The 14466-nt window shown below is 38.7% G+C and overlaps 1 protein-coding gene across 1 annotated transcript in view; it reads left to right on the plus strand.

Moving 5' to 3' along the window:
- The window catches only part of LOC117288184 (atrial natriuretic peptide-converting enzyme-like), a 50298-nt gene that overhangs the window by 21088 nt on the left and 14744 nt on the right, over positions 1 to 14466 (plus strand). The window contains exons 2-9 of the mRNA XM_033768923.1: positions 4602 to 4797; positions 6491 to 6578; positions 6908 to 7071; positions 9004 to 9114; positions 10059 to 10181; positions 11383 to 11496; positions 12587 to 12943; positions 13725 to 14096. Of these exons, the coding sequence (XP_033624814.1) occupies positions 4602 to 4797; positions 6491 to 6578; positions 6908 to 7071; positions 9004 to 9114; positions 10059 to 10181; positions 11383 to 11496; positions 12587 to 12943; positions 13725 to 14096 (1525 nt within the window). The remainder of the gene's footprint in view (positions 1 to 4601; positions 4798 to 6490; positions 6579 to 6907; positions 7072 to 9003; positions 9115 to 10058; positions 10182 to 11382; positions 11497 to 12586; positions 12944 to 13724; positions 14097 to 14466) is intronic.

The following is a 14466-nucleotide window of genomic DNA, read 5'->3' on the forward strand; positions in this document are numbered from 1 at the left end:
TGTGGGTAAAACCAAAATGAAATTATTCCTAATCCCAGATGCAAATTTAACATCTTTAAAGTCACCTGGAAGTGGTATTTTTTAAAAATAAAGCTTTTGTCACTTAAATATGTGTTTTGATGAGTGGAATGTGAATAAACAGTTAACTAAGGTTTTAAAAAATCAGTTATTATGTTATTTACAAATTTAAGAGTAGATCCCGACCCGAGAGGGCGCTGTTCGTGACGTCAATCGAGGCAGACTTTGCCTGTAATGCGTAGAGTAAACACAATTGCAAAGTACATGTACGGACCAAGTCGTGAGTTTGTACGTTCAAAAAAAACCTCACGACTTGGACGTACATGTACTTTGCACGTGTGTTTACTATACGCATTGCAGGCAAAGTCTGCCTCGATTGACGTCACAAAAGGGGTAGGCGGAGTCAGCCCCCCAAACAACTTTATATATTTTTTAAACATATAAATCGTGGAAAACAATTACTAAAAAAATTGTTTTATTGTTCGTAAGCATAATATACTCTTATGTTTGAAAGAAAGAAACAAAAAATTCTATTTCCAGGTGACTTTAAGCTTTTACCGGAGACAACAGCTTAGTCACTATGTTCTTCAGTACCTTTGATTAACGCTGCTGATTAAACAAAAGACATATTGGTGTATTTTTAAATTAAAGAAAGAAACCACCAAGAAATCAAGGTTATCATTTGTAATAGTCGTCAGCTGGTTGACTAAAGGTCGTGAGTAATACAGATCGTACGGCTCTATTTCACACCCAGGGGATCAAGAGCCGTATTCATCCGTAAATAAAGTTCCTTGTTCAAGCGAGACGATTAGCTCATTTTGGGTTGATGTGCAGCACGGCCGGGCAGGGCCTGCACATTATAGTAATACAGTCACTTTTGAACCCGTTGAATTCCGTTGGTTTAAAGGCAGTGGACACTTTTGGTAATTGTCAAAGACTTGCCTTCACAGTTGGTATATCTCAACATATGCATAAAATAACAAACCTGTGAAAATTTTAGCTCAATCGGTCATCGAACTTGCGAGATAATAATGAAAGAAAAAAAAACACCCTTGTCACGCGAAGTTGTGTGCGTTTAGATGGTTGATTTCGAGACCTCAAGTTTCTAAATCTGAGGTCTCGAAATCAAATTCGTGGAAAATTACTTCTTACTCGGAAACTATGGCACTTCAGAGGGAACCGTTTCCCACAATGTTTTATACCATCGCCCTCTCCCCATTACTCGTCACCTAGACAGGTTTTATGCTAAATAATAATTTTGAGTAATTACCAACAGTGTCCACTGCCTTTAATAAGCACTACCTTTACGGACAAATATATACATGAAAGGTTATAGTTTAAAAATAAAATCATGACCATGGCCCCACACCAACCCTCATTTAGTTATTCGTCGTCTAGAAACTTTCAAATTTGAAATATGTCAATTAAATAAAATGCTTTGTTTTAGATGCAGCAATAGCAATACGCATAAAATGAAATGGCACAACATTCTTTAAAAAAAGCATTGTTATAATCTTTGCATGGACTCGTTAGATAGAGGCACAGTTTAGTATAGCATGGTATCTATCACAATTAGACGGGTTAAATTAATTTACTCTCACACAAAAGTGATAAAACAAAATATTATAGGTTTTCTCGGCCAATTTCGGAAAAAGACCAGCCAATTTAACCATCAAGCTATTCTATTTCGCGCGAAATAGAATGCTACTGAAAAGGGTCATTCGATTTTGTTTTATGATCAGTCAAATGTAATGTTGCGTCATTCGATTTAACAAAATAATCATTCAATTTAACAATTCATCAAAGCAGCATTCAAATTCGCAGTCGCTTCTTGAGGCGTGTGTGTCTCGAAAAAGAATGACGATACACTAAATTGAACATAGTGGTAAAGGAATTTGACTCGACTCAAAACGAAATTGAATGGCCGAATTCTGAATTTGAAACGCAGTAACAACTAGAGAGGCAAAACAGCTTTAATTCGAACACATGAAAATGAAATTGGCTGCCCATTTGCCGACTTTTACCGAGAAAACCTAGAATAATAACAAACAACTAAATAAAAAACACTGTGTCTTAATCCTCCTAAAGTCAATGTGAGATTGTCTTCAGAAAAAACTTGGTTCTGGTAAGAGGTGATAATTTGGCTGTAGAATAATTTCTCCACGAAGTGATGGTTATTTATAAGACCTTGCTCAAGACACATGAAGTGCATTCTTCGGGATAAACTTGTTTTTTAGGGAAGATGTTATAATATGGCTACAAATTAATATCTCCACGTGTTATTTGCAAGACCTTGTCCGAGACAGATGAAATACATCATAAGCATGAGTGGCATCGGAAGTCTCCACAGTCCTTCAGTGAAGACCCATGGTGCGCACAGTCGATGCAGATTTTGTTGTTTGTAAAAACATATGTACTGTTGTACCATGGATTTTTTTGCAGACCCTAAATGAGTTTTGAACAAATCTGAGTGAATCGTGTTTGAAATAATAATAGAAAGACACGACATTCTGAAGACGAGTAGAGTACCGGATCGGTCGAGACCACAAGGAGTTTTTTCAGAACCAACATCCCGAGAGTTTTCAAAGTGTAGGCCTACAGGTAACGTAATAAACGTTAACCCCGTCAGTTCCTTTTCAGCAAAAATTAAACGTAAATTCGGGCATTTCGTACGTTTCAATCATATTGGATGGTTTTTTTTCTATGGCAACTGTTTCACCAACTTCGTTTTCGTGCACACATAAGTTTGTTCTTTTCCATGAGGTTCGTTTGAAGGCACTGGATATAATTTGGTTATTTTCAAAGACCAGTATTCTCACTTGGTGAGAAATTTATGTGCTTCCAGATGCCTATTAAAAGGCTTCATGATTGAGGTACTTTATTAGTTGAGTGAGAAATTACCTCTTTCTCAAAAACTACGTTACTCCAAAGGGAGCCGTTTCTCACAATGTTTTATACTAACAACAGCTGTCCATTACTCGTTCCCAAGTAAGTGTTTATGCCAACAATTATTTTAAGTAATATTACCAAAAGTGTCCAGAGCCTGTAAAGTCTGTCTATTATTTACATACAGGCATTTAAGACTACACTATTTCACAGTGCAAGTTTATTTTACACTAACTACTATTTTTTTTATGTACCGTTGATGAAATTGAATGGTTGACCAGCCTCAAGCTGTTGGCTTTTATGAAACTGAATGATATTATTTGACCAGTGAATGCTAAACTGTTTAAGTGGCATAACTCCTTTTTTGTTGTTGTTGAAAGATGATGCGACGGAGCATGAGTTTTCAAAACGAAATTGAACGAGCCATGTGTTAAATTGAAATTTTCCTGACATTGGCTAGGAAAACTTGTATACACAATATACTAATTGTGTTCCGACCTACCCATAATGTAATATCGTCTGTGTAATAATGGGTAACGTTCTTACACCCTAATGTTCCGACACGTTTAAAAAAAAAAACAGTATGTTTTCCCAATACTCCTCTAACCCATAACTCTTAACCCCAACTATTACTGGCGCGTAAATCACGAGCAGGTTTAAGGAACAAGGTTTTCGGAGCAGAAGGGTGTCGGAACACGGAACAGTCACCCAAAATGGTGTCTAATCATTTACTTGTACTTAAACAATCATAAGATCGTGTATTCTCCCGTCTGTGCGTCTATAGGTACATGCTTGGGGCAACATTTAGGTCCGGGCTACATTTAGGTACATGTTTTGGGCTACATTTAGGTCCGGGCTACATTTAGGTACATGTTTTGGGCTACATTAAGGTCCGGGCTACATTTAGGTACATGCTTGGGGCAACATTTAGGTCAGGCTACATTTAGGGCTCTGGATACATTTAGGTGCCGCACACCCGTCTCACCTGCTGTCAACGTAGTCTCCCCCACCAATAAAATGCAATGTATGTTTTGGATTGTAGGCCTATGACTTTGACTCCTGTACGTTAGGGGAATACACTACACACATAAATTGTGTCTATGTCGCAGTACCACATTGTTTCACGTAACGATACGGTTACTAGCAGCAAGTATTGCACCCTATCACTCTATCTGGTCGAAACCATGTTGATATTTGCCCATTCATGAATATCGGACTCGTCAAGTAAGGAAGATTTGGAAGCACACTGATGTCCCTGGCAACGATGGCCCTTTCCCAGGTCTCGAAATCAAACTCGTAGAAAATTAGTTCTTTCTCGAAAACTATAGTACTTCAGAGGGAGCCGTTTCTCACAATGTTTTCTATCATCAACCTCTCCCCATTACCCGTCACCGAGAAAGGTTTTGAAATGCTAATAATATTTTTGAGTAATTACCAATAGTGTCCACTGCCTTTAAACAATTGTGCGTGCATTAAGTACGCGCTCAGCAGGGCTTCAGACTTGAGGACGGAACTTGAAGCTGAGAATCCAAAACCAAAGCCGTGGATTCGAAAAGGGCAAAAACATCTGTATTATCTGATCCATTGTCTTCCCCACTTTCTCCATTTCTATGTTTTGGTGACCAAGGGATAAGGTGAGAGACAGGTTCGTTGGTGTTTCTGTATGTTTCTGATATGCTTCCATTGTTTCTCAACAGGGCGTTACTTTAGAGAACTTTAAGATGGAAGACGAACCGGCCAAAGCAAAGGAGCTGGAAGCAAACGGAGGGAAGGTGAAGACGAGGCAGCCCAAATCTCCTCGATATTTCAAACTAAAAGTCATACTTGCTGTGCTGTTGGCTGTCATTTTATTAATCGTTGTAATAAGTTTAGTTTTGGTCTTCGCTTATGGTGGTGAGTTGAATAATATGTTTATTTTATTTTGTATTTATTTTTATAAATAATAATGACAAATACAATTTGCTTTTGTTAAATCAAAGGTTTTCAACCATATACAATAGACATTATGCATTGACACCGGTGTCAGTGACGTCAGCAAGTTCGGTGAGCGACTAGACTTTTTTTTACTAGAGCCGTAAATCTGGGACTACCAGAAAGTGTTAGGTAGCTCCCGAATTGACCTTATCGGCCGTGATCCAAATGCGTGGTTCGATCCTCCCTGTGATCTTTAGTTTCTGGTTAAAGGAATATTTTGCCTTGGATCTGACGAGTTGGTCTTTGAAAAAAGCGTTTGAAATCGTTCGTTATGAAATGCATATGGTTAGAAAGATGTTTTAAAAGTAGAATATAATGATCCACACAAGTATGACTCAGAATTGCACAGTTTTCCCTTGACGACGCCAACAAACACGGTCGGCCATTTTATAGATCCAAAATGTTGACTCCACATAATGGCCGACCGTCTTTCTTTGCGACGCAAAAGGTAAACCGTGCAATTTTGAGGCCTGTTTGTGTGGATAACTATATTTTACTTTTAAATTATCTATCTAACCATTTGCATTCATAACAAACGGTTTCGAACAATTTTGAAAGACCAACTCGACCGATCCAAGGCAACGTGTTCCTTTAATCAAGTCGGTCTAGTCACCGAACTTGCTCCACGTTGGAAACGCGCACTGCTTTCACGCACATCACACATGATTGGCAAATGAACAAACTCCTCTGACGAAACATTTAAATATATTCGTTTTACGTAAATATTACATGAAACATAACTTTTTGACTATACCACATGAATTGTACCTTAAAGGGAAGGTACGTGGTTGGTTATTGTCAAAGACCAGTGTTTTCACTTGGTGTATCCCATCATAAGCATAAAATAACAAGCCTGTGAAAATTTGAACTCAATTGGTTGTCGAAGTTGCGAGATAATAATGGAAGAAAAAACACCCTTTCACATGAAGTTGTGTGCTTTCATATGCTTGATTTCGGGACCTCAAAATCTAATTAAGAGGTCTCGAAACCAATTTCGTGTAAAACTACTTCTTTCTCAAAAACTACGTTACTTCAGAGGGAAACGTTTCCACTTTCTCAAAAACTACGTTACTTCAGAGGGAGTTGTGTCCCACAATGTTTTATACTATAGACAGCTCTCCAATGCTCGTTACCAAGTCAGTTTTTAAGTTAATATTTGTTTTGAGGTATTACCAAACGTGAACCTTCCCTTTAACATATGCTATGTATGGTACACACATGGCTGTTAAAGTCAACTGTAAAGGACCCGAACCCCAACAACAACAACAACAACAACAACAACAACAACAACAACAACAACAACAACAACAACAACAACGCCAACAACAACAACAACAACAACAACAACAACAACAACAACAACAACAACAACAACAACAACAACAACAACAACAACAACAACAACAACAACAACAACAACAACAGCAACAGCAACAGCAACAGCAACAACAACAACAACAACAACAACAACAACAACAACAACAACAACAACAACAACAACAACAACAACAACAACAACAACAACAACAACAACAACAACAACAACAACAACAACAACAACAACAACGCCAACAACATTGACTATGCCCTGTTGTTTTTGTTCCAACCCAAGATCAAGTGAAGCCGATAATCACAGGTTGTCCTGGACCTCTAAGAGTGACCGTCCACTCGATGAGTGAATCCGTTAATGTCAGCGCAACATGGCTGTTAAAGTCAACTGTAAAGGACCCGAACCCCAACCCCAACAACAACAACAACAACAACAACAACAACAACAACAACAACAACAACAACAACAACAACAACAACAACAACAACAACAACAACAACAACAACAACAACAACAACAACAACAACAACAACAACAACAACAACAACAACAACAACAACAACAACGCCAACAACATTGACTATGCCCTGTTGTTTTTGTTCCAACCCAAGATCAAGTGAAGCCGATAATCACAGGTTGTCCTGGACCTCTAAGAGTGACCGTCCACTCGATGAGTGAATCCGTTAATGTCAGCGCAACCTGGACCGAGCCCACGGCTGCAGATAACTCGGGTACCGTCAGCGTTAAATCGTCACATCATCCGGGAACTTTGTTTCCGAGGGGCACTACTACCAAGGTCACGTACACGGCCGAGGACCAGTCGGGCAATAAGGCAACGTGTGCCTTTGAGGTAACCATCGAAGGTTAGTGTGTGGAAAAAGTAATGCCTATTAGAGCTTGAGGTAATTAAACGATGTTTAGTACTTTTTATAACACACACCAAGAGGGCCACAGATTAACATTCAACTTACACGGTTTGAAGACAATAGAAACTAAGCTTCTCTTTATATGTTAGTTTTTTTGAGAAATGAGTAAAACAATGTCACGAAAATACTAATTGTCGTCTCAGGAGAGGAAAATTATGTAAACTACTTTTTATTTGTTTGTGTCCTACAAAAAGTTAGGTTTTTGAAAAAGCTTAACACTAAAAACAGCCGTTTTAGTGTGATATATAAAACAAAGAACTAGTGGCAGCATCTAAAGACTAACTTCACATAACAAAACTAAATAAGCTTTCGTTTCAACAACAGCTTCATCAGATGCGAGTGCTTGTTGAAGAAGTTGTTGCTAAGAAAGCCCATGCATTTGTTTATGTAATGAGTTAGTCTTTAAGTACTACCATTCCCCTGGTTTTGAGAAAAGCTTGGAAGACCCCAGGGCCCAATATCATGGCTCTGCTTACCGCCGAATTCTGCGCTTACGAACACGACTCCCCGCCTACGTGCAAGCGCCGAATTTTCGCGCTAGCCTTGTAAGCGTAGAATGCCTAGTAACGTGGAGTACGCACGCGCAGAAGCCAAAATTCGCCGCTAGTCCGTGAAATAGGCTTGCCGTAAGCACAGAATTCCCTGCTTCCGTAAGTGCCGATTCTGTGCTTACGGTAAGCAGAGCCATGAAATTGGGCCCAGTTCAGTTGGCTCTTCCATATTTTAGTTTTCTATAAACAAACAAACAAACAAGCAAACAAACAAACAAACAAACAAACAAACAAACAAAACAACCATCTATTGAGATAAAATGCAACCCGGTTGATTTGGGAAAGGTTCCTGTGACACGTTACTTTGACAAAGTGACCGAGTCACCCAAACGTCGTTACACACATACAACAGATGTTCATTACTGCGATGTTACCATCCATTACAATGACATTTGTAAACCACGAGACCTTTCTTTGAGCCTGACCCGCATTTGTACTTCAGTCTGTGATATATTGTTTGTAATGGTCCAACAGGATGGCCATACCTGTGGCTAATGTTGCGTGTGTTGCGTGCGCAGTTAGCTCTCTGGACACACACGATCAATATTGTGGTGCTTGTCTCAAAATGGCTCTACCACGTGTTTGGGTAATATATATTCAAATAAAATAACACAAAGCTTCGGGGGAAAAGGCCGAATAGCCGACTTGGTATTATTAACTATAAGACTGACAGCTTATTATGATTAGTTATGCTCTGGCCGATGTGGTCACATCACATCACAATAAACTTACTCTGATTAGGCTTATACCGGTTTCGTAATTAAGTTTTCTCTACTTATTGTATCAATCTTCATAAAGCCCAGTTGATTTACTCTATTTGACAAGTGATGAACCCTTTTTTTGGCCATCTGTGTAAGGAGGTCGGTTTAACTAGCATGAGGGTTTTTACTAGCAATGATACTACTATTTACAGAACCAAACCATGGTGCAGTCTCGATGGTATTTTGAAAGTGCTTTAAATGTTAACAGCAGTTTCAAATAGTCTTTTGAGAAAATAAACAAAACAATAATTTCTTCCTTACTCCCCTTAGCATGTGTTTTGTGGTGACCTGCTTTGGGCACAAACAGCTTTTCAAATTAATAATTTCCAATAAAAAGGTAGTGCCGAATGCAAACATCGCGAATAAACGGGTAAAGAAATAATATACCAAAATGCTTCTACAGAAAAAGTATCGTCTCTTCTGTGATTTTATCGAAGCTCACAACAAAAGTGTGTCTTAATGCAGGTTTTTTCCTGTTAATGCTTTCTTAATTTTCTCTAGAAATGTTTTCTTACTTTTCTCTAAAATTTTTACAAATTCTTACTTGTCACTGTCAGACTGCAACGAGGATGAATGGAGGTGCAGTAATGGGGCCTGCATACCAAATGAACTGGTTTGTGACGGAGTTCCAGCGTGTGCCGATTTCAGTGACGAAACCTTATGCAAAAGTAAGTGAGTTTGTCATAGTCAGGAGCCAATTTCAAAGAGCTGCTTAAGCACAAGAAGAAGCTTAAAGGGCCAGTCACACTGCAGCGTTAACGAAAAAACAAAACAAAAAAACACGATAATGATCACGTTAATAAAGCACGCCCTCGATCGGTTGAATAGGCGTGTGCGTATTCTGCGCGGAGCAATTCAATCAATATAATGCGTTTTCTTTGCGTTGTGATCGTTATCGTTTTTCTCAAACCCTGCAAATTATGCTTCCAAAATAAGGCTGCCAGTCAAAATACCATATCCCATGTATTATTTTTGCCTGCTATTCTGCTCATTTCTGCGAAGCGTAAACTTGTTAAAGGCAGTGGACACTATTGGTAATTACTCAAAATAATTATTGGCATAAAACCTTTCTTGGTGACGAGTAATGGGGAGAGGTTGATGGTATAAAACATTGTGAGAAACGGCTCCATCTGAAGTGCCATAGTTTTCGAGAAAGAAGTAATTTTCCACGAATTTGATTTCGAGACCTCAAGTTTAGAACTTGAGGTCTCGAAATCAATCATCTAAACGCACACAACTTCGTGTTGCAAGGGTGTTTTTTCTTTCATTATTATTTCGCAACTTCGATGACCGATTGAGCTCAAATTTTCACAGGTTTGTTATTTTATGCATATGTTGAGATACACCAACTGTGAAGGCTAGTCTTTGACAATTACCAATAGTGTCCACTGCCTTTAAAGACAGTGGACACTATTGGTAATTGTCAAAGACCAGTCTTCTCACTAATGTAGCTCATCAAGGATATGTTATACTTGCAAATACTGTCAATTGTGCTGGCTAAGTATAGGTTTACCTGACAGTAAACACAGTTAATAAATCAAAAAAAAGTTTAACCGCAAACATATAATAATATCTACAATTGATACACGGTAATACGATATTTTATTCGTAGATTGCACAGAAGCAGATTACCTATCTCCATGTGATGATGACACAAAGTGTATACCGTCTGTTTACCTCTGCGATGGAATAGAACATTGTGATGACTTTGAAGACGAAAAGTATTGCAGTGGAGGTAGGCCTTGAGGTTGTCGACTCCCCCCACCCACCCCCCCACTCCCCTTGGGGTCTTTCCGATTAAAAGATTTGGGTACTTTTTATAACACAAAACACAATGTCCACAGATTTACATTAAACTTATATAGTATCTAGATAATGATGGTAGAAGGCTTCCCTGAAAATATTAATTGCTGAGGTGCTGTAATTTTTGAGAAATATTTTGCTAAAATAATTTTGGTCTCATGATCACTGAGACGAAAATTATTTTCATGACATTGTTTTACTCATTTCTCAAAAACTACATCACCTCAGCAAGTAATATTTTCAGGGAAGCTTTCTACTATCATTAGTTTCAAACTGTGTAAGTTTAATGTCAATTTATGGACATTGTTTTTTTTTTGTCGTAGACCCTTTAAGATATCCATCAACAAGTCATTCCTCATAATCATTGCAACTTCAAGAAACAAACCTATTATAAATAACCCATGATGTCTCATGGGGTGCTCTTTGTAGAAATGGGGGAATTTGAATGTACGGTAGCGTTAAAGGCACATTGATGAAGAACAAATAGAAAGTCATACTTATAAATATGACTCATAAATATGTCTTGTATATGTCGTAAAATAATAACTAGTTTAGTGTTTGTCTACAGTTATGGCACAAGCATTTGTTTTCGAACTATATTTTTGATGTATCATCAATACATCAATGTTTAAGGAAGCTGCAAAATAAAATGGTCCACGAAGTCGGGCTTAAAGTTTTCTCGAGTTCAAGGACAGTTGTGCACTTAATTTCCATAGAATGAGTGGTCAATGTACTGCACAAATCCATTTCTAAAATTATCTTTGTTTACATAGTCTTAAAGGAAATGGTTAAAAGTTACTTTTCAAGGTTTTTGGGAGACAAGGAGAGAGTACAAAGGCAGTTCACCCTTTTTGTAAAATGCATTCCGGATTTAATGTGCATAAAAAGCGCATTCAAAAATAGCTAAGCACAATGTTTACCACAATAAGGTTACCAGCCAAACCGCCATGTCACATGTACAATTTTTGACTGGTATCCTGCTTATTTCTATTGAGCAGATAAATGTTAAGCAATATTTGCTGCTTAAGCTACGTTATGGTTTTTATGAACTTCATTTAATCCTGGCTAGGACTTCGGATTGGTCTCACATCCTATTGTATTGATGGTATTTAATGGACTGCTTAATTAACCAGAATGTGAAGACAACGGCTTCCTCAGCTGTAAATATGGAGGACAGTGCTACAGACGTTCAGACGCATGCAATAACGTCATCGACTGCCCAAGATTCAAAGACGAAAACAATTGCTGTGAGTATTTTTTTTTAATCTATAGACCCCTTATTGGCCGCAATCTTTAATGAAACGTGTGTTAAAGGGTGGCTGCAGTTTCTTTTTTTTCATTTTAAACGATTAAACATGACTTTTTAAACCCGAAATATTTTTTATTATTTTTTATTAAATGCGCAAGTATTTAACAAATGGTTTTCAAGAGATTAGGGGAACCCACCCCGTCCCTAAAAGGGAGCCTTCATTTGCATAAACGTGACGTCATGTCGGTGACCCGAGCCGTCGGGCCCCCTGGCTGTGTGCATATAGAGACGTGTGCACTGTGTGGCCTGGTACCTAGGCGCGTGTAGTTAGGGACCAGACTCCTTTTGCCGACGATATGTTTGAATTCCCGTCGTGACGTCGATGGTAGGGGGCGGTTACAATCAACAAAAAGGGGGGGCATGACTTATTCGCTAATTACGCAAGTCAGATATGTCGGGAATAAACAAAACACATTTTATTGATGTTCAATACATATATCAGAAATAAATGACAGCAAAATTAACTGTTTTATTTGATTTCACTGCAGCATCTCTTTTAAGGATCTCTTATGCTGAGAGTTGTGCGCAGCGCATACACTCGTGCACTAGCCATCGTTTTACATCAAATATGGTGGTCTACGACGTCATGTGCAGATTATTAGAAACTTGTTCACACTCGTTTGTGTAAAATTGTGGACTTTCAATATAATTCAGAATGAAATTTGGAATAGGGCCTACCAACCAAATTATGACCTTTTCGATCGCATGTCATGTAATTATGCAGTCGGGAAAGGGGGAACTGTTCAATCGTGTCTATGCCCCACATCGATGTATTATAAAGAAGTGTATGCCTTCTCGCCACTTTCAATTAATTTCGGGAAACAACTCACATGTACTCTTGGATTCGAACCAGCGACCTACCGTTCAAGCATGATGGCGGTCTTGGGTTCGATTCCCGTGTTGTATACCTTGTACATCGAATATTGAACATTCCGCCCATAGGTTTCTACAGTGTATGTCTACCTTGTACATCGATTTTAAATATTGGACATTGTGTCTGGGTGAATATTGTCTCCCTGTCCTTTCAGATGAATGTGCAAGCGTTGAAATGAGCCAGTGTAGTGCAGTCCTCCCATATAGCGACACATTCTACCCGAGCGTATTAGACACAGAAGAAGAAGCAATCGATTACTACATGGACTTTAAGGACATCATGTACTGCCATGCCGATCTGCAGTACTTCCTTTGTGCTTATTTATTCCCCGAGTGTGGGAAAGACAGAACACCTCGCTATGTGTGCAGAGACTTCTGTCATGAAGTCCAGGCTTCATGCGGTGGGCTCTACAAAGACCAGCATAGCAAGACGTTGGACCTTCATTGTGAACGCTATCCCGAAGCTACAAGTAATGAAAGCGGTGCCAAATTGTGTAGGACGTCATTTACAGGTAAACAATTATGTACATTATACAAATACAAATTTACGAAATAGTTTCCACGAACTATTTTATTTGAAAATATAGCTTACTCTTCTCGGGAAGATCATCTTTTCATTTTATTTTTATTTTTTTCTACATACTTTCCCTTTTGGTTATTTTAAGCCATTTTTAGTTATGGGACCAAGTGGACACAGCACTTATTACACTATTATATTTTGGGTGAATCTGTCTTTATACACCCAAACCAAACTGTGCACTCCTATAATGGCCACCATCTCAAAAAGGCTCTTTTTGTCACTTTCTTTCACTTTGCACGTTCTGTTTTTTTTGCCTAAATATTACCTAAAACGGACGCTGGTTTGAACCAAACTGAGATACCAGTTAAAGACAGTGGACACTGTTGGTAATTGTCAAAGAACAGTCTTCTCACTTGCTGTGTCTCAACTTAAGCATAAACAAACCTGCGGGAATTTGAGATTAATTGGTTATTAAAATTGCGAGATAATAATGAAAGAAAAAATCTTGTCACACGAAGTTGTGTGCTTTCAGATACTTAATTTCGATACCTCAACATATAATTCTGAGGTCTCGAAATCAAATCCATGGAAAGTAATTTCTTTCTCGAAAACTACGTCACCTCAGAGGGAGCATTTTCTCAAAATATTTGTTTTTTATCAACCTCTCCCCATTACTCGTTACCAAGTAAGGTGTTATGCTAATATTTTTTTTAAATAATCCCCAATCGTGTCCACTGCCCTTAAAATTGACTTTAATTGATGATCTGAATTAGGTTGTGAGATAGACGGACCGACCACGATTGATCTGACAGACGGCGAACCGTTCATGCTCTACTCTCCTAACTACCCCAACAAATACCCCAATGCCTTCTCCTGCGTCTGGCTGTTCAAAGCTTCAGAGGGCATGTATGCCCGCTTCGAGACCATCGACCTCTCAATCGCCCACGACAGACTACTCTTCGGCACCGGGGAGGAGGCCGATATCTCCATGACGGAGTACTACTACAACGAGGAGGTGCTATTTGGGAAATGGCTGTCAAACCTGACCATCCCTTCGGATCGCACGTGGGTGGAGCTGCAGATAGAAGGGGGTGAGGTCAGCAGGGGATTTAAAATAGAGGTGGTTCAAGTCGTGGCTGAAAACGGTGAGAGTTAAATCAGTAATGTTAGACCATGAAAATGCACTTGTTTACCATCTCTGTCTGGTTCCCAGTCCGTGTGGATCGGTCTATACTAGTTTCAAACGAAAATGAGCTTAAAGACATGCTTGAACGAAAATGTCAATTCGTGAACTTTGCTGAATTTCATTTAATGCTTTCAATAAACAAGGAGATCGAGTCAAATGACTGTAAATAGATTTTGATGTGTAAAAAAACAGCAATCATTTCGAATACCCTTATCCAGCGCTTTTTCTGACAGATTCGCGAAAAGCTCTGTTAATCACTTATGTTACGTCATAGTTGGAGCTCCAATTTGTATAGCCGCATTGTTACAGCGTGGAGGTCTATTTCTACC

The sequence above is a fragment of the Asterias rubens genome, chromosome 3, assembly GCF_902459465.1.
Source record: "Asterias rubens chromosome 3, eAstRub1.3, whole genome shotgun sequence".
In the NCBI taxonomy this organism is placed as follows: Eukaryota; Metazoa; Echinodermata; class Asteroidea; order Forcipulatida; family Asteriidae; genus Asterias; species Asterias rubens.